Here is a 21,998-nt window from a genome sequence, read left to right on the forward strand (position 1 = left end):
TCTCTCTCTCTCTCTCTCTCTCTCTCTCTCTCTCTCTCTCTCTCTCTTTCTCTCTCTCTGTCTCTCTCTGTCTCTCTCTGTCTCTCTCTTCTTTCTTCCTGTCTGCCTAATGTGAGAATTTATTTGTTTGACTATACCTATTTATACTGGTCTTCATTTTTCTCACCTTCTGAATGAAAGGGGAGGGAGGAAGAAGAGAGAGAATGTAAAATTGAAAACAAAATAAAATTTAAAAAGCAATTAAGAGGAAAGCTAGTTGAATGATTTCTCTAAAATGAATTTATGGAGAGAATATAGAAAAAAACAGATAAGAAGGTGTATGGAAGAGTTGGGATGTGCACTGATAGAAAAAAAGTAATGCCAGTAAAATCACAGCTCAATTAAGATACTAGGGTACATTATTCTCACAATAACTTAGACAATAGGACATCAAATACCATCATGTCAATCTTGTAGATGAAGACACTGAAGGACAGAGATAGAGGAACCTGTCACAATGTAAGACATTAACAACTGCTTGTTGATTGCCTGCCTGCTTCAATTGTTCTTTTAGGTAGAAAATGGGCCTGAATTCTGAACACACAGCTTATCGGGCTGATTAAATCAAATTAATATGTAAGATGAATTTAATGTTCAGATGCTCAGACTTCTAACCATTCTATCCCCAAAGAAGCCTTGCACTTTAAGATTTGTGGCACACTTGTAAATGTAGAAAAAAATTAGATTAATTACTATTTGTGTTGAAGAGGGATTGGTTTCCAATGTTTTTGTCCAACTTACAAGTTTATGGCTATGTCTTTATTAGTGCAAATAATGAGACCCTGAGTTTTGTGGAGTAGTCAAATAATTCCATTTTTCCCTGCATATTTCCATTGCACTGGAAGCAGTTACCATATTTTACCTAATTATAACTTGAAATAGTACAATTTCAAATACATGGGGTTCACTTTATGGAATTTGTTATATGCACAAATTGGTACCTAACTGTATAAATGTAATTCAATTGCCCAATGTGATATGAAATCATTACATCATATATAATCAATAAAATTATTGAATAAATTCTTTATTATAATGAGAGTTTGGTTGTCCATAATATCATTGTAGGTACATGAATGTCTTTCAATGTATTACCATAAGAAGGAAAGCAATGTAAAACTGCATTAATATAATTCAATTTTGTGTGCCACAAAATTTTAAGCTTAATTAAGAATGGTCTCATTTATAAAAAATGTAACAAATAGGGGATCATTGAAAAGAGGTTAACGCTGTGTACTTGCTTGCCCTACAAAATCTGTGAAAATTAATACTTGCTAAGAATTTAGAAATAAACTTTGCAAGTACATCATATCAGTAACCTACTCCAAATAATTGTTTTGAAACATATAGTCCTTAAAAAAATAAGGTAAAACTAGAAACTTTCTCAATATGAAACACAAAATGTAAAACTTTATGGCTAGGTAATTTTTCCATCTACTCAGTCATGCATAATTTAATTATAATCGCTCCTGTTCTAGTGAAATTATACTTCTGCTCTTTAAAGAAAAAACGTCTTTCCTCCATTACTGCTCGGAAGAATTTTATGGTACCATTGGTTTTATTAAGTCCAGACCAATATTACTTAACTAGCATAACCAAAAAGCTGTAGGAAACATCATTAATCTTCTCACATTTTTGTTATTATTCCCTGAGAGACTGAAATATTATAATCTAGTCTATATAAGTACTTTGTTTAGTTCATATTTTCATAAGTTCAAATAGCTGATAAATCAAAAATGAAGTTTTAGGGGAATGGATTGGAAAATTATTTCTGTCATATAAAACAGGCATGCATGTTAGAAAAAGCCACTTAAAAAGGCCAAATAACCAACAGATTAGACATCTAAATATACTCAAACAGTCTCAGTTTCAAAGTGGTTTAAGTGCAAAGGAGAACAAAAAATACAAGCTTTAAACATATTTATAAGAAATGTCTAACAGAGATTGTTGAATGAAACTTCTATGTTAACTTTAAAAAATAATTTTTTTCCACCAAGCTGCTTTTTCTTTTCTTCTTCTCCCCCTAAACTTTATGTAAAGCCATGAATGAAATACACAACATTAAACATAAAATTATGTGAAATATGGTCATTGTTCCAGTGCAATGGAAATATGCAGCACAAATTTGAATCATGTGACCACTTCACAGGACTTAGGATTCATTATTTTCACTAATCAGAACACAGTGATAAGCCTTTAGTCGAATAAAACCATTGGAAACCAATTCCTTCTCAACACAAATTTGGATTAAATAATTCTACGTTCACCCATTTCTGACAAAATGGTGTGTCAAATTGTGTTTTCTGGTTGACCTATACTATTCTTACAAACTGCAAAGGTAAATAAAAAACAGGTTTTCTAAGTCAAATAGTCACTCTCTCAATTCCAAAGATCAAGTATAGAATTCAGTTCCAAATTTTGAGCTCTACCCATGCAAGACCAAGATAGTGACCATATTACTCAAGAATGGAGTCTTGATTTTGACGGAAGGAATGAGAAGAGAAGGAAGCTTCTCCTTCCAGTGGAGGAAGATCCAAAGAAAATCATTTTTTTCCTGACACTAGGTGAATAGTTCTGATCAGGTTGCATTAAAGCCCCCACCAACCAAATCCGTGTAACATTACTATCTAAACAATCAACCTGGTAATTGGGTATTGATTATCAAGGCCAGAGTCCTTCATGGCCTTGCCTGTTTAAAATGGACATGAAATGTGACACATGAAACGACTGGAGGTCTCGCAATGTTGTGACAACTGCTAGTAACATACCGAAAATTCTTCTTCAAACTTTAAGTTGTTGTTTGTGCAGAGCTCTTCGACATGTTGCAGGAAAGCTTTCTTGCTTATTGGCCTCAAAGTAGAGAAAGACAGAACATGGAAGAATGTTAGGTTTAAAATTTTTTTTTCATTCTCCTCTAGGTACAGGGCATGTGCATGCTGTTTGAGAATTTGAGAAAACAGACATTCAAAAACCAAGGTTTCTAAAGATCTCAAGCAGCCTGGACTTTTAAATGCCATTCAATTATCTTTACCAATAAAGAGCCTTTCATTTTCCTTTAATGACGGTCCAATTTCTTAGCTTTCATGGTATAAAACAAATGTCAATGAGAGTTTGTTTGAAAGCGATTTGGGATTAACAATTTAATTTTCATTCCAATCCAAGTTTTGTAAGTCAGAGAAAGTGCATAAAGTTATCATTGCATTCTAAAGTACATAATACCTCTTTGTCACTCAGAAAACATTTTATACATTACAAGGTTTTAGAAGATATAAAATATTGCAGTGACCTCATTCTCATAATGACATGGATTTTAAACCCCAAGGAGTTTAAATAGCCCTGTATTACTTCCCAAGCTAAAACACAGACATGCAGACTTCACCCCAGAGAGAGAGAAAGCATTTCTCCAGTTACCATGCAATTAGTCATGCTTTTATGATTTATATCCAGCTTGGAGGTTTTTGTAATAAACATACAAAGAGGAACCACACATCAAGATTCATCAAGCCAGTTAATCTACAGTCAACATTAAAAAGAAAATCTTGAATCAACTTACTTGATGGATTTTCTATAACTAAGTAACCTGTAACAGAGATTGTGTTAAATGTATTGCACGTTAGATAATATGGTGCATCTTGACAGAGTTCTAGATGCCAACTGGAAACACACGAAAGATCCCAAATGTTGGCAGCATTTGAAAATATAGAGTGATTCCTTTTCTTAATTCTCTTTCAAAGCATTCCAGAAGTTATTCCTATTTCCTAATTATGACCTGAGCTTCTTAGGCCTTTATTAAATCTTTCTAGAATACTTCATTTAACAGTTTCACAGCATTAGAGTATCTAGGAGCAAAAAAAGAGGCATTGTGGGCTTTTAAATGCCCTCTTTTTATCTCAGGGAAAGTAGGTACTGGAAAGAATGTTTTCAAGAAAAATTCCATCATATGCCTTAATCCTATTTGATTTGTACATTGGTCTTAATTTACGGGTTCAACAAATTCACACCCACACAAACACACACAAGTAACTCACCGTATTATATTTGTCAAATGTGTTATACTTTCATACTTGAAAAACTTAAAATTATAGCCAATATAAAAATGAACTTCTACCATATACATCAAGGTTTCACTCATTAACACATTTAATCATGCATAATGTGTTGAACACTGCAAAGAACAACCAAAATCTAATGAAATAAAACAGATTAACATATTAACGGCTTCTCTTCTGCTAGAAGAAATGAGAAGCAAGATGGCTTCAGAAAAACCTGAGAAGACTTGTATGAACTGATACAAAGTGAAGTGAATAGAACCAAGAGAGCATTGTTTACAATATCAGCAATATTGTAATAATCATCAACAGATCCAAGATAATTCAGAAGATCTCATGATGAAAAATGCTATCCACTTCCATAGAGAGAACTGATGAACTCTTGAATAGTGATTGAAACAAATTTTTTTACTTCATTTTTTTTTTTGCTTTTTCTTCTTTTTTTGCAACATGGGTTGTAGGGAAATATGTTTTGGATGACTTTACATGTATAAATGACATCATATTGCTTGTCTTCTCAAAATATGAGGGGGAAAGACATTGCTTGGGAGAGAAATTGGAATTCAATTTAAAAAATAAATATTGAAAACAAATAAAAATATAGAGCTATTTCTTCATATTTTCCATTTTAAACATCTACGATTTTTTACTATGTTTCTCGACAATGCTTCATTGAGACTGGTTTCCTGTGATTCAAGATAATATTAATTTTGAGATATTTAAGCAAAAGAAAAAATGGTTTGCCAAACATGACATAATGAATGATGAAGAAAAGAAGCATAAGGATGAGATGTTAAAACAAAGGAGTCTCTGAGTTCTATCTCCTTATATTAGAAAGGTGAGTAAAGCATATGTGGGGAGGGGAGTTGAAGTTGATTATATAAATTATATGAGTAAACTTAAAATCTTTGTTAGTCAACTCAGTGAGAATTTATAAGAACCCTTTGAAGAAGGGAGACCAAGAAAAAGTAACATGAGAAAGAATAGACTTTTCAATCAATTGGAACAAGATAGATTTTATGTTGATAATTTTCAGATTAATTATTATAAAGAATATACTTTGAAACAATTACAAGAAAATCTTTTTTATTGTTGTTTTTAGGGATTAAATTAATTACAACCTAGTATCCTGAAAAGACTATGTATGGAAAAGTCCACATATGGAAGGTGAAAGAAAAACAGAGGAAGGGGAAAGCATGGTGAAGTACTTAAATCCACTCACAAAAGCAGATTTTCTGTCTTTCTTTTTTTCTAAAAAGATGTGATCACACCTAAAACTGTCATAGGAGGATCTTATTGTTCTTGGTACAAAGAACTCTCTAAAGTAATGTTAGTATGCAAGTTCCTTGATTTTCCTTATTCTCTTCTTTTTTTCTCTTGCAAATTCTTTAAAAACACTATTTAGAAAATGTAGTATGTTTAACAGAATCCTTTCCATATAGCACAAATGATAATTGATTAATCACCATATTCCTTAACCATATGATAACTTTTAAGACTTTGCTGATGTTAGTAAAACACGATTAAACATTTGCTAACTTTGTTTATTTGGGAATTGAACTTACTATTGCTTGGTCACATAATTTGTGAACATGGGAGATATAAAGAAGCTAACCTCAAGGAGAGAAATGAAGAACTAAACTTTGAAGTACAATAAAATATAATCAGAAGTAGAAGGGGCATTCATACAATGGTGGAAAGAATCCACATCCTTTGATCACCTTAGCTTTTTTTGAACATTCAGAAGCTTATGTAAAATGATTTAGTAATATTGGTCCAATATAAGACTAACAGAAGAAACTTACTAAGACTATACTGTTATTGACAGTCTGATTGACAAAAGTAGGTGGTGATGAAGCATGAAGACTAAACCAAATTGAATTCTAGAGGTTGCTTCTTGTCAAGACTTGTGACCAAATTAGCAGCATCAAATTTCAGAACTGTTGACCTGGGAGCAAGCAAAAACTTCTTTAAAAATTCACAGTATCCTCCATGTAAATTTATTTTTGTTCTATGTGTAATATCTTGAGAAATTAAATGAATTGAGCTTATTTTATCACATTTGTCTCTATCACAGAAACCTACATATCCTCTTCTTTGATATGTTATTTTTATCATGAAAGTGAATATTAGCATGTTATTTTAATGCCATTTAATTATAATTTATTTTCTGATCTTTATCATTCTTTCCATTAAAACCAAAAAAAGAAGAACACATATACCACTTTGGAAAATCTGTTTCTCCATGGCCACAACTTCAAATGTGCATTATTGTCATGAAGGAATACCAAAAGGGAGGTAATCCAGCCAGACATTTATAGTAAAGGGTAACAAATGGGCAGACCAAAATCTTCCCTTTTACCCAGGTCAATATTTTTCAGTTTGGTACCTCCTACCAGATCTTGTATTACACCTTTGAGAATCCCGAACAAATCTTCCTAACATGATTAGGAACCAAAACAAGGTTTTAAAGTTAAAACGTTAATGTGAAGCTTTAGGTTACTGGTTTGATTCCACCTAGAAGAACTATCAAAATTTAGAGAGGCAACAAAGTTCAGTGGAAGGAGTACCTGATTTGATACCAGAAAACTTAAGCTCAAATCTCATTTCTTAGCATTACTATGTATAGATGTTGGGCAAATTAGTTAAATTAAAACTCCTTTGAACCTCAGTTTCTTTATCTGAAAATTACAGGGTTGACCTAGGTGACTTCAAAATTCCATCCCAACTCTATGTCTAGTATTCCAGGTTCTAGGGCCAAATTTTACAAGTTACTGATCAACCCAAGGTCATCCAGGCAGTACTCAAAAGATGGGAAATAAGTCATGATACCATAAAAAGCTCTACCTATCATGCTGCCCAATTCCAGGAGAGAAACATGTTTTCCCTTCAATAAGAAAGCCAAATACCCATTATGACACTTCAAGTCACAAATAATTTACTACTTTCTGTGGGCAAAGAATTGTGATAAAATTATAAGCATGTAGAATTGCAACTGGGACTCCAAAAGTGATCTCCTCCCATTCCTATTCAAATCATCTCATCTGACCCATGATCATTCAGCCTCTACTTGAAAATGGCCTGGGATGGGCAACTTACTATCTCCCAAAGCAATTAATTTCACCTTTATACATGTCTAATTGCTATAAATGGATCAACAAATTTTTATTAAGTACATTCTCCATGCCAGGCATTGTACTGGAAATACAAAGAAAAGCAAAAAATAGACTCTGTCTTCAAAATACTTACATTTTGATGGAAAGAGACAAATTGTAAGCAAATAGATACATACATGATAAATCCAGTCAGTTGGAGATAACCTCACAAGTGAAATTTTCCTTATATTTAAATGTAATCTACCTCCTTGCATTTTTAGTAATTGTGTCTAATTCTACCCTCTGGGAACAATATTTAATTAATTAGTGGAAAAATGAATATGATCTGAAACTATTAGGCTCTGAGAAATTTTGTAAAGAATTTCACATATTTTTCTGGTAATTTCCAAATAATAAAAGCTCTGTTACCATATATTACTAATCCAGAATTTTTGTGCTAGGACTACAAGCATGGCAAAAGAATAGTTACAATAATTTGAACCATATCTTTCTCTCAAACTCAAAAAAAGCCATCCATTAAAAAAAAACTCATCTGCTTCCACCAGAATACCTTGTTACACTCATTAATTTGTCTTCAAGTTCTAGAAAAAGTAGTTTTTCTTCTTTTCTTTTGTACATATCTAAGGACTAAAGAGAAGACAGAAAGAAAGCAATTCAAAATTGCTAATGAAATTGAGACTATCATAAAAGTATGTTTCATACCATTTGTTTATTGGACATTTTAAGTTGGCTATGTCATAAGCATCTAAAAAGTCAACATGTTGGGGGCAGCTAAGTGGCTCAGTGGAATAAAAGGAGGAAGGGGAGGGAGGAAGAAAGAAAGAAGGAGAAGGAGGAGGAAGAAGGAGAAGGAGGGGAAGGAAAAGGAGGAAGAAGGAGAAGGTAGAGGAAGGAGAAGGGGGAGGTAGAATAAAAAGGTGGAGGAAGGAGAAGGAGGAGGAAGGAGAAAAAGGTGGAGGAAGGAGAAGCAGGAAGAAGGAGAAGGAGGAAAAAATTAGAAGGAGGAGGAACAAGGAGAAGGTGGAAGAGTTGGATAAGGAGGAGGAAGGAGAAGGAGGAAGGAGAAGGAGAAGGAGGTAGAGGAAGAAGGAGAAAGAGGAGGACAAAGAGGAGGAGAAGGAGGAGGAGAACAACAACAAGAAGAATCAGTTGTCAAATTTTGTTTCTACATCCACAAAACTTCTTGTATCGTGTCTATCTTGGATTGTTGCAGTAACCTACTTTTTTATGTTCTACCTCATCTCTCCCCTTCCCATAGCCAAAATTATCATTCTAAAACATAAATCCAAGCACATCATTCTCCCATTCAATAATTTCCAGTGACTTCCAATTGCCTCTAGTATTAAAGAAAAACTAGATTTCCATCCTCTAATGCACATGTTATTTTTACAAAAAATGATTGCCTACCTTACCATTTTCATGGGTTTTCCTGTTAAGTATTGAATTAGATAACATATGCATATATGTTAAGAAAATTATAGAGAACTTACAAATATAAGTATTATTTTTGTTAAGTTGTTTTACTTTACTTTGAGAAGACTTATGATGCTATAAGTAATGTGGTACAAAATAAAGAAGAACTGCATCTGGAGTCAGGATATCTAAGTTTTAATCATAGATTTGATAACTACTAGCTCTGTGTGACCTTGGGTCAGTCACCTAAAATCTCTGAGACTCATTTTCTTCATTTGTAAAACAAGAGGGTTAAAGCATATGACTTAGTTTAAATTCTGCTTGTACAATTCAGAAGACTGTAACGATTGCTCTCAAGGATTAAAAAATAACAAAATACATAAAACTTTAGCTCTTCATGGATGAAATCCTTTCCTTTTTATGAATCTATTAACCTTAATCTCATTCAGAAACAGTAGGCAACATTGCCCTCAATTGGATAGCAAACTTCCTGGTTGTACGGTCACCAAATGCCAGATTTCCATTCTTAGTTTTCTGCCAGATATCCCAACCAAAATTTCTAATTTTATTATAATCATTCTGAATGGACTAGAAAAAAATAGGGAAGTAAGATATGACACAAAATTTGAATGGAGAAATTCCCATCAAAAAGATAACAAAAGCAGCTGGGAATTCTTGTCGTTGTTGTTCAGTCATGTCTGACTCCGCATATTGTCCATGGGGCCAGGGATTCTTGGTAAAGATACTGGGGTCATTTGCCATTTTCTTTTCCAGGAGATTAAGGGAAATAGAGGTGAAGCTTGGGATCATATAGCTAATAAGTGTCTGAGGCTGGATTTGGACTCAGGGCTTCCTGAGTCTAGGCTCAGGGCTCTATCCACTGAGCTACCTATCTGTCTCAAATTTTTAGGATGCCCCAAATCTGTAGTTGTGAACAATATTATTTAATAGATTGATTTCAATAAAGCATTTCAACAAAATTCTATTCCAGAGACTAGTTACAATAGAGAAGCAGGTTTGCCATAATGGAAAATCTTCAAACATGGGCCCATGACAGTCTGAGGACAAATCATTAATTATAATCAGATAATTGTAAGAAGATTGACTCTTAGATAATGGTTTTAAGGAGAGGAGACATAGAGCCATAAAATTATTTTTTAAAAATAACATACAACTCTGGGCAAGCCATTTCACCCCTTTGCCTCAGTTTCCTCATCTGCAAAGTGAAAAATTTTATACTTTAAATCTTAGCCCAAGAACTACACATGATATATGAAAAGAATCACAAAAGGCCTGAATATATTATAGGTATCTTTCAAGGAGGATTCTAGGAAAGACATTAATAAAAATCACACATGATGAGAAGATATACTGATATGTTAGAATCTATCCCAGCAGAGAAAGTACAAATTCTGATTGCTGAGACCATGGACTCGTATGAGAGTGACTATTACTGATAATTCAGTGTCATCGATAGCAACAAACAGTTCGGTGAAAAGTAAAATCAAAACCCATAACTTGAGAGTTTCGAAGTATTTGGAGGTCCAAAGCAGAAATAGAAATTTAAGATCTCTAAGCATAAATTGTGACTCTCTCCTACTCTTACTCTTTTTTGGTGGCCCAGATATCAACTAAAAAAAGGAAAAAAAAGTATATGCTTCCCCTGACCAACCCCTATATCACTCTATTTAATGAAATCACTTACAATATAATGAAATCATTTATGGAATATATAAAGTACTTTCTCTTTGTGTTTACCTAAAGAATTTATTTTAAACTTGAGTCACTTAATTTCTTAGGATCATGTAAGTGGAATGGGAAGGTAGGTCAGAGGCTGTCTAATCTAACCCTCTGTGATCTACAGAAGAGGAAAACTGAGGCTCAGGGATGTTATGCGACTCATACAAAGTCACAGAGACATTCATCATCAGCCACGGAATTTGAAAGGAGATCCTCCGATACCAGAATGAGCGACATTTCCACTGCATCTCACTGTCATTCCCCTGTTCTTTCTTCCCTACATTTGTTTTGTGTCCACAGGCAAATTTCAGAAATGATACAATTATCTAGCATAAATTAAGTCAAAGAAATGTTACTTGCATCAGTTGTCTGCATATTCAAGTGGAAGTGAAATTGGGGTCCAAATTGCTCTGTTAATTAGCTCAGTTTTCAACTTCACATGATGGGAATAGCTTTAGCGGTCAGCTATGTTCTGAAGCTGTTATCCCTCTTGGTGGTTTGAAAAATGGATTTGTCTGATGAATAAATAGACTGCTTTGGATAATATATATCGGAGTTCAGGTGAAATGGGAAAAGCTTTTTAGAGTTAGGAAAGTCACCTGAGGACACGGGCTATGATTAAGCATTGATGAGGTGATTATGTTTCTTGTAGGGACAATTGTCTGGTTAGACAGGCATAATAACCTGCAACCGAGATCAATTTACATGGAGATTAACAGTGCTATTTTGCAAGGACGGGTATTTTTATCTCCTCACTGAGTGATGGGCTTATTTTTAAAAACTGTCTCTCAGAATACAGCGTACACAGTAGGCATCTAATAAATGTTTCATGCGGGAAAAGTAAAAATATACAATCTTGTGGCATGAGTCTTGTTTCATTGATTCATTCTGAATCATGGAGCTCATGTTTTGAAGCTAATAAAACTATTAATTAATGGTGAGGGAGATTTCCCTATCACATTTTCTAACATGGAGCTGCTACTGTCTTTTTTTCCTTTTTTCAAACCCTTGCCTTCTGTCTTAGAACTGATACTGTCAATTTCAAGGCAGAAGAGCAATAAAGGCTAGGCTATGGGGGTTAAGTGACTTGCCCAGGGTCATCTTGCTAGGAAGTGTCTGAGTTCAAATTTGAACCCAGGACCTCCCATCTACCAGGCCTGGCTCTCTATCCACTGAGTCACCTAGGTACCCTGAGGTACAACCTTAAACTACCAAATTCTGAGCTTCTTTAAATCCATGGACATTCCTCTACCCCTTTTTTGGAGAGAGAGGGTATTATTTCATGTCTCAGGTTTTTTTTTTTAATCTATCAAAAACCTAAATTCCACTCAGATTACTCCTGATAGATCCAGAAAGAAACCATTTATTTATGTTGGCAGTGGTGATTGAAGACCATATTGTCACACAGAGTCAGCTTACTCTCAAGGTCAGTCAGTTGAAATCTACAGGGAATAAAAATTTAGCCCAAATAGAAAGTCACAGATAATCCATAGACAGGAAGCTTAATCCAGCATTACCAATGATATGGGGGAAAAAGAGAAGAAATGTGTATTTAACGAACTATGTTACATTAAGAAGGCAAAATTAAAAGCCTAGTAACTTTACTTCCTTTATAGAATTAAATTAAATAGCAGATGTATAGAAAAACAATCCTGGTGAGAGGAAAACAAAGCTGCCAGGAGCTTCCTCCCAATTTTGGCAAAAAAAGAAAAAACACAACCAAGATACCAATCAATTCTATGGGATCATAGGCTTTAGAGTTGGAAGAGACCTTAGGAATCACCTAGTTTAATCCCTTCTCTTTACCAATAAGGAAACCGAGGCTTAGAGATTTAAAAGGACACAGCCAGTGCTGCAGAGATAATATAGAGCAGTACCAGGTTTTGGATCCAGGTGTTCTGGCTCCAAACCTGGTATCTATCTATTGCACTATTTAAGTTAGTGTTTCTGCTTTTAGAATCCAAGTCAATATTTTGAACTCGATTTTCTTTCTTTTTCTTGACTTGTTTCCCTTTCTACTATGCATAAAGTTTAGGGCTTCCTGGCAAGTCCCTTTAAAAATGTCCTTCTGCATCTCCACATCATGCCCTGGCCAGCTATTATACTTAATTCAGGTTTTGATTTTGCTGGCTAGCTCTCCATGAATAGCAAAAGCAACGTAACCTCCCCTTTCTTACTAGAATTAGAAAACGAACCCCTAAATAAGTGATGTTGTTGGCTGCTGTGAGCAGAAGTACTGTCAGAAAAGCAGCGACAAGAGACAAAGCAAGCTTGCCTGGAGGAGGGCAAAAGGCAGAAAAGTTATTCTCAGGGATGTCAAGAGGCCGAGTTCAGATTTCCAGGGCAACAAGGGCAGAAAATCTCCCGTTTCACTGTGCTCCTCCCCTTTGGCACAAGTATCTCCAAAGCTCCAACAGACATTTTGCTCCCTGAGCCCTGCATACAGTTTCAATTTAAAACCCGGTACACAAATGAAAGCATCTCCAGGGACGATGGAGCAGAAGCTGATACGCCAGTTGATGGACAGAATGATGCCTTTGCTGACAGCCCTGCTTCACCCACTGAATGTGAGCGTGATGAAGGTGAAGGGGTAGACAAGAAGGTGCTCAGCTTGGACTTTAATGAAGATGGGATTGATGACATGTAACAACCAGAGAAGAAGTGTGTACAGCTTGAACCAGCAACCAGGGTGGCAGGCAGCATTTTGGAGCCTTTTTTTCTGTGATTGAGATTGGAAATGAATCTCCCTTATTAGAGCTGACTTGGATGGAGAGCAATCCAGAGTGAAAAAAATAGGATGATTATCTTTATCCGGAATCCCTCAAATCAAAGAAAATCACTCCTAATTCCATTTATTATTCATTTTGTTTTGGTTTAGACTTGTGAAGGGGGGGTTGGTGTATATCCAGTATCGAAATTCCATCTACTAATGCAAATCATAGAATGATAGGTTTAGAGAGGGAAAAGGACCTCAGAGACCACTGAGTCTAGCCTTTTCCTTTTAGACAGGAGGAAACTGAAATTTCAAAAAAACAAAAAACAAAACAAAACAAAAAAAACAACCCACAACTTAATGATTTGCCCCAAGTCACATAGCTAATAAATAGAATAGGCAGGATTGGAAACGAGATCTTCCTGATTCCAAGTCCAACATTCTATTTACTATACCACATTGCCTTCTTTGCTATTGGCAAGTCCTATTCGGGCAACTCCTCTGTATTTTATAGATTTAGCAAATTGATGGAGATACTGAAAATTGAAGTGATTTACACATGAAGTGATTGGGTATGTGGTATAGACATGGCTTGAATCTGGAACCTCCTGATCCCACGGCTGGCTCTCTACCTTGCTATGGTACCCTCTGAGATTTGTCTATAAAGGGCCAGAGAACCCAAACTGTTCATTTAAGATAAGAGATCTGAATCTTTGCAAGACATTAGTGGCTAAAAGTGGTCGGGGCATCTGTCACTCATTCTAAGAACGAGTATTGAGTATTGGAAGGCTCCAAGAACAATGAGATCTCCTCTGAAACACTTATAATAAGAAGAGAAATGTTTTTCTAAAAAAAATTCTCTTATGTTGAAGAAGAGAAACATTTGGAGGACTCAATCAATGAAATAGTATTTATTTAGCCACTTGTTAGCCTGGAATGCAGAGAGGTCACCTCTGAGTACTAGCTGGAAATGGATATTTTATGTGTGAAGAGATCATGTAAATCTCTAGATATCTAGCTCAATAGCATCAATCATTTTTCTTTGATAACTGCAGATTATTAGTGAAAAATTTATTTTCCTAAAATATACTAGTAGGGAAGTTGGTTATTATTTTTATTTAAAAGAAAAATGCATTAAAATGTGGTTATGCTAATCTCTCTAAATCTTTGAAAGTGAATAGGCTTAGTCAATTATGATTATCCTTAGGACTGAATAGAGTGAGCTAATAAATTTAGGAGCCTAGAACTAGGATGGGCTAAGACTTAGTACATTTTCTGCTGGGGAGTGTCAAGATTTGAATTTAAGTGGACCGTCAAAGTCTGAGATTCACTTAGGGAATAGAATATAAGCTCCTTGAAGTGAGGGCACGTAGTCTCTAGACAAGTAGGTAATCAATGGGTATATTCTTGTTGAATTGAAATGAAACTGACTCATTTGGGGTGGACTAGAAATTCGAGTGGTAGGCTGTTTGATTCTCTCTCCACATCTTTTCATTGAGTGTGCTCTTTATTGAATTGGGGGTAAGTTGCTTTTAGATAGCAACTGGGCTGACTGCAACTCTGCCAGCTCTGACCCTTCTCTATTTCCTTCCCTATGAAGATAGATCACTTTATGTGGGGGAAAACAAGATGGTGGTTCTCAACACTGTGAAAATATGTAGAAGCTTTCCCAGTCTGTCAATGCTTAAGAGGTTTTTATAGCCAGAGAAAAATGTTATTTCTTTTTTTCTCTTTTTTTTTGGGGGGGGGGGAGAGGGAGGCATCTAATTTCCAACCTGTGGTTTAGATAAGCAAGTCCATAATTTGTGAAACTAATAGAATAATTAATTGGTACAGTCAGTTTCATTTAAGGAGAATAATTCTTTAGAGATGAAAACGAACATAATTATGAGTCCCTGATAATGACTTTAAACATATGCAATATTAAGTTAATGAATGCACAGTCACTTACACATGCTAATAAAAAACACAGGAAAAAAGTAACACTGACATGCAATGATAAGAAAGAAAACTCAGCAATAGAAGCACATCATAACGTACTTTTTCTTTCTTTTTTTTTTTTTTTTTTTTGCTTTGGGAAAATGGACACACATAGCTAGAGTACAAATAATTACATAATATAAAATGCAATAATACCACACCACCTGACAACACTGCAGTAATAGCACTGTGACTTACTGGATGACAAATATGTCCTTGCGTCTAAAGAAAAATGAAGAGTATCTGGAAGTAAAGATCCATTATTGATTTAGTAGACGAACACGCACTCCATTGTTCTCAGGGTAGGTTTTTTTTTCTACTTTTAGAAAATGTGCACAGAATTTGTTAAGGTCTTCATTATCCTCCTAGGATTCAGACAATACTGATGGCTTGAGAGTGGACGGTAAGTCCTGTTTCAAAAGTCAAATCAATGTCAGATTTCTGCCGTAGAATTGACATCAATGAAAATCAAAACAGTAATTTTGCACATGAAATTTTTTTTAGCATTAGTTGAAGCTCTTTAAATCATGGCAACCTTATAGTTGTGTAAGAGTAGTAATAGAGCTATTACTGTTCTCTCCCTAACACCTCCCCTTCTTCTCCCAATGCAACTCCATCCCAGACAGATAAACATTTAAAAGAAATAGATCAGGAGTCTTTTATCTTGGTGCCCTCCACAGTTTCCAGTGGCTACCAGGCTCTTCTGAAAGGATATTATAGAACATTTCCCATTTAAAGTCATCTACATTTATTAATCTTAGCTAGCTTACTGAAAGCAAAGCCAATGTATGAAAATTCAGCATTTTACAAAAGACAAATTAGTTCAACGGTCATTTCCCTTACAAATGGTTTAATATGATATCCCATTTAGATTAGGAGTTCTTGGGCTTTTCTAGGTGTCATGGACCCTTTTGATAGTCTATTAAAGCCTCTGGTCCTCTTCTCAGAACCATTTTTTGAAATGTTTAAAATAAAAAAATATAGGATTACAAAGGAAACCAATTATAGTGAAATAGTTCTTGAAATACATTTTAAAATGTTGACAGACCCCAGATTAAGAACTCCTGCTTGACCTCCCCACATGCATATAACATTTATTATAATTCAATTCTAGAACATATAAAATTCCTTCTTAGAGGATGCAAATATTACTTGGAAGCAATTTAAACAAACACCCAACATGGGACTAGAGAATCAAGAAGGAGTTAATAAGCTAGCTAGCTATTTCTACAAATGCTCTATTTTAACAACAATCCCTAAATTCTTGTTTTTAAGGATTATGGTACATTTAATCTAAATCCATTTTTTTTCTGTCTAGAAATGTGTAGGATCTTGAGGTCATTGATTTTAGAGCGGGAAGGGACCTTGGAAATTGATTTGGTTTAACCCACTGGTTTTCTAGGTGAGAAAACTGAGGCCCAGAGTGATTAAGTAATTTGATTGATTTCAAACATGTAGTTAGTAAAAAACATAGTATTTGGACCCATTTGAATGAACCTGAAATCCAGTGTTCTTTCTGCTACATTTCTTTACCTTCATTAAGTTGAGTAGCAAGGTGGATGTTGAAGAGAGGACTTGAGAGATGGTGTCTCTCAGCTTTCTTTTCTCCTCTCTCCAAAATAGATGGTTTATGCCTAGTGCAGATATCATTATGTCCCTTTATGCAGCCTCCATTGATCATTGGATTCCAACTCCAATTTATATTGAAATGCAAGAAAGTGGCATCTTGTTCAGCCAGATGTTATCAGATAGGTTAGAACAGGCTGCAGAATCATCAAATATCTGTCTCACAGAAAATGTTCAGATCAAGGTGATATCCAGGCTTTGTTCTTTATCTCTCTAACCTCCCTCAGGCTTCTTAGTGGCTTTTTTCATAATTTTATGTTTACTCCCACATTCTATCTCTTCCTGTCCATCCCTTCCTCACTGGTTAAGAAAGCAAGAAATATGATACCCATTATACAGATACAGTTATACAAAATGTACTTCTACATTAAAATGACTTTTCCCCCCCAAGGGAGAAATCTATTGACTTTCTCTCTTAGCTCTTACTAAGGAACCTGAAATACTAGCTGAAGGGGCCAGTTACTTCCTCATCCCTCATTTTCTTAATATAGTGCATCAGCAGCAGTGCAGAACTATGACTTCATTAGTATTGAGATCTGGTGGATGGATAAAAATCTCTTTTCCAATGCAGAAATTTGTAAATAAAATAGATAAATATAAATAAATAAGATAAATAAAATAAAATAGTAAATAAAATAGAAACTTATAAATAAAAAGTTTTACCTTGAGTCACACAGACAGTAGATGGTAAAAGCTGGGTCTTTTGGGTTCTGAGACTGGTTCACTACCCTGGTTGGCTCACTATCCTGGCACTCCCTTCTCATTCTCCATTTGTGCTAGATCTATGATTTATCTGGCAAAGCCATGAAACTCCCTTTACCAATGGGGATCAGCAGTTCATTCTTAGAGAGTTGGTTGGGGCCACCCTGCCAGTATGGATCGAGGGAAGATGTAAGTATTCCTGATCTCAAGGCTGGTTCTCTTGAATCAAATTGTTGAAGTTTTGCTCTTGAATCTTATGTATAAGGAGAATCTTTTTGGATGGAACCCAAGATGTTTGTATCAGATATCAAATTTCGGCTTTATACAGATTGCTCTTAAAAGAGGATCCAGAGAATTCATATAAGAAATTCTGGTTTGGACAAGTCTTTCTGGGTCTCAATTTACTCATTTATAAACTGAAGAGGTTAGTCTGATGCTCTTGTAGCTCTAACTCTAGGAGCCTATGAAGACCTATTAGCATTTAATGAGAAATGTGCAGAAATTATTTTCATTTTGTCTCAAGGATTAAAACATCTACATGGCATTGAATATACAGCAAAAGGGAGTTGTTTGTCACTTTTTTAAAAAATATGTCATATTAATTAGTGATATATTTCACATACACATAAATTAATACATTTAATATGTATATGAGTGATACATGTGATTGGCCTGAATTTTCCTCAAAATTACATTCCTTGAAGGATAATAGCCTTTTGTGCCTAAACAAAAAGTAATGAATTGAAAGTTAAATTTGCAAACAACCAGCAAAATAACTGCTCATCCTTTCCTTACTTAGCACATCTGAGGTTGGTTGTGCCTCATGTCTATTCAACTATAATTGATAAGCTACGGCAAAGAAAAGATGGAATCTTGATGAATAATACCATAAACCGATGGTATTGAAACTAACAATAGAACTTTGTGGGGAATTGAATATTTCCAAAGAGTAATTGTTTTACTTAGGAACTGTCTCCATAGGGCTACTCAGGAACTGATTAAGCTTCAGTCACTTAGGCAGAAAGACTTTGCCATAAATCTTTGTCCGGATTACACTGAAAGCTTCCTAATTAGTTTCTCTGTCTCCTACCTCTCTTCAGTGCATTCTATACAGGATGTTTCAGAAATAAAAAACCAAACCAAGAATTTTGAGACACTCTGTAAACTGCCAGCAAAGTGACCCCCCCTGCCACTGCCATAGACCTAGATCTGACCAAGCTAGCTACTTTCTTACTTGGTAAATTCCAGTGGCTCCGTATTGCCATATGATGAAATATCAACTCCTTTGTTTACCCTTCAAAGCCCTTCACAATCTATTCCCAGCCAATCTTTCCAATCTCACCGTTCAATACTCTCCTGCTCTCTAGGATCCAGGGAAACCAGCCTTCTCTGTATTCTGTCTATATGCCTTTGCCCCAGCTCTCCCCAAGTGTGGAATATACTTCCTCCTCACCTCTACTCTCCAAGAAGTAGCTCTTTCTACAAAAATGGCTTTCCCAGGGCCACCCAATGACTCATAAACTCCCTTTGAAACTTACTCATATTTAACTGTTTTGTACTTACATTCTTTGTATTCTCTATAGAATCATATACCCACTTATTTTATTTTATTTTATTTTATTTTGAAAAAAAAAACCCTTACCTTTTGTCTTGGGATCAATACTAAACATTGGTTATTGATGTAAGGGCTCGCCAATTGGGGTTAAGTGACTTGCTCATGGTCACACAATTAAGAAGCTTCTGAGGCTAGATTTTGACCTTCTCATCTCTAGGCTTGGCTCTCAATCCACTGAGCCACCTAGCTGCCCTTGACACACTTTTATAGATATATAATTTGTACCTCCCTCAGCATCTGGAGCACGCCCTCACTTTGGAGTGTCTGTTTGCCATGCTAGTCCCTTCTCCCATTTCTGAGTTCTACCCAGGACCTCCATTTTGGAGAGGGGTCCTGACAAAGCAACCTTCATTCTCCTCTCAGCAACCACACTCCAGCACGAGTCCCTTCATCCTCCCTACTCTTCAGCCCCTTTCATGTTTTGCCTTCTCCCATAAGAATGTAAGCTCATGCCCTGATGCCTTGTGGAATGATTGATCCAATTCAGGATATTGTTATAAAGGACTGAATGATTCCCCCCCCCCCCCCAATTTTAAATGTGTGAAATATCCTGAAATTTCAAAGAATGCAAAGGCTTGTTTCCTATGAGGCTTCTTACACTTTCCATAAAATTGTTCCTAAAAAGGGGGTCCTTGTTTAGCCATTTAAACTAAAAAGTAAGTTTAATTAGGAATTCTTTGCTTTCTTGTCAGAGTATTTGGAAACCTATGTGCATGCCATTGTGACATATCTATTCATGAAAAACTTTCCTGAGTGTGATTCATCTTTTATTGAACTAAATCAAGATAAAATGATGGATCACTTCAGTGTAATTGAATGATAAGAAATAGCTGTGTATATAACAGAGTGCTATATTGCAAAAGGATGAAACCCGTAATATAGAAAGACATTTGTAAATAGAGTGAGAGGTTGCTTTCTTTTCTTTTTGGAGTATAAACAAAGGCACTGATATAAAGAAGAATGATATGAGGATAGACCTCAAAGTGCAAAGAAATATAGGGGAAGAGAACAAAATAGATGAAATAACTTTTTTAAAAAACCAATGCCTGAGGAAGATTTAGAACCTAGAATGCTAGTGATTATCTACTTTCCAGATGATTCATTAACTGAACCATCATTTATTAAGTGCCTATGAGATATTTTGAGTCTTCTGGAGCACTAAAATTTTTACATTTTTCTTCTTATTTGGGAGACAGTATGGCATAATAAATAGAGAACCAGCCTTCAAAGTCAATAGGAATTGAAGGACTTAACTCTGATACATATAGGATGTGTGATCCTAGGGAAGTCACTTTCTCTTAAAACTGCTCTAGACAATTCTCTAAGACTGCAAGTTGAAGAGAAGGGGCCACTCTTGGAGTTCCCTAAAGCAATGAAACCCCAGGTTCAGTCCCTATTCCTATTCTATTCTTGGTCAGCCATTTTCATTATCTTTCCTTTACCTGAAAATCTCATTTATTCTCTTAGTTTTGACTATTACTTCTATTTAGACCATTCTCAAATGGTCTAGCTCTGACAATTCTCCTGAGATCCAGACCCTTCTTTCCAAACACCTACACATAATCTCCATCGGGATTTTCCCTACACTTCCAACTCCACATGTCCACAACCGAGCATGGTATTGTTTCCCTCTAAAGTTATTCTGATTTCTGATAGAAACAGTAAGTTTTGGTAATTAGTTAGATTTGAAGGGAGAGTTGGAGTGAAGAGCCAAGGATTCCAAGAATATTATAAATCCAGTTGACTGGGAAGATGGTGAAGCAGGTAACAAAACCAGGGAAATATAGAATTATTATATATTACATATATATATAATTATATAGGATTGTTTTATTGGGGGTTTGTTTGTTTGTTTTTTATGGGGAAGATAGAATTAGTTCTAATTTGGACATGTTGAGCTTGAGGTTTCTATGGAACATCTGTTTCACAATGTCTAACAAGTAGTTGGTGAAGAGATCAAAGACTGGACTTAGACTCAGGAAGACCTGAGTTTAAATCATACCACCTGTGTGACTTGGAGAAGTCGTTTTTAATCTTTTTGAATCTCAGTTTCCTGAAAATATGGATAATGATAGCTGCTCCCTTGCAGAATTCTCATGAGAATCAAATGAGATAATATAATTAAGTGCTTTGTAAACCTTGTAGCAATAATTATAATGATATTAATAATTAATTATATCTATAATAATTATATTATGTTAATATTACTTATTATTTATATTATATATACTAGTATTTATATATTATATAATAATTATATTATAGAATTAATAATTAATAATATAATAAAATTTGTAGCAATAATAATATTAGCAATAATACCTCACTTATATTATCTCATATAGAACCTCTGTGTGGTAATTGCTGTTGGTATTATTATCCTCGTTTTCCATTTGATGAAACCGAGATCAGAAATGACTTACCAAGAATCACATAGCTAGTAAGTACCAGAGACACGATTTGAACCCAAATCCTCTTGACTTGAAATTTATGGTTCTCTACTATGTCATACAGTTCACCTTATCAAGTCTCATTGTTTCTCCTTCTATATTTCACATATCTTTACCTTTCTTTTTATTACTACAATTATCACCCACTTCAATTACTGCAATAGCCTCTTACTATATCTTCTGCTTTGTCCCCCCTCTAATCCATCCTTCATCTTTTTTATGCAAAGATCTTTAGTTGTTTTCCTCTTTGCCCAAAAAAACTTAAAATAGTTCTCTGTCGCCTACTGGGTCAAGTTTAAATTTCTTTCTCAACATTCAAATATCTTCCCAATTTTTGATATCTTATCCTTTTGTGTGTGTGTGTGTGTGTGTGTGTGTGTGTGTGTGTGTGTGTGTTGGCTTCTATTCCCTTCCATGTGTTTATGATACCCCAAAAAGTTCTTTATAATCCCGGAACAGACTCTGCATTTCTCCACCTCCATACATTTGCCATATTATTCCCCTATTCCTATAATATCCCCTCTCTTCCCATCTTTCAGAGGTTGACTTCTCCTT

At 35.0% G+C, this 21,998-nt stretch overlaps 1 protein-coding gene across 1 annotated transcript in view; it reads right to left on the reverse strand.

Moving 5' to 3' along the window:
• The window catches only part of PTPRQ (protein tyrosine phosphatase receptor type Q), a 354,830-nt gene that overhangs the window by 46,856 nt on the left and 285,976 nt on the right, over positions 1 to 21,998 (reverse strand). Inside the window, exons 49-50 of the mRNA XM_044679179.1 lie at positions 3,593 to 3,619; positions 2,808 to 2,889 (exon numbers count right to left, since the gene is read on the reverse strand). Of these exons, the coding sequence (XP_044535114.1) occupies positions 2,808 to 2,889; positions 3,593 to 3,619 (109 nt within the window). The remainder of the gene's footprint in view (positions 1 to 2,807; positions 2,890 to 3,592; positions 3,620 to 21,998) is intronic.

The sequence above is a fragment of the Gracilinanus agilis genome, chromosome 5 (assembly GCF_016433145.1).
Source record: "Gracilinanus agilis isolate LMUSP501 chromosome 5, AgileGrace, whole genome shotgun sequence".
Lineage (NCBI taxonomy): Eukaryota > Metazoa > Chordata > Mammalia > Didelphimorphia > Didelphidae > Gracilinanus > Gracilinanus agilis.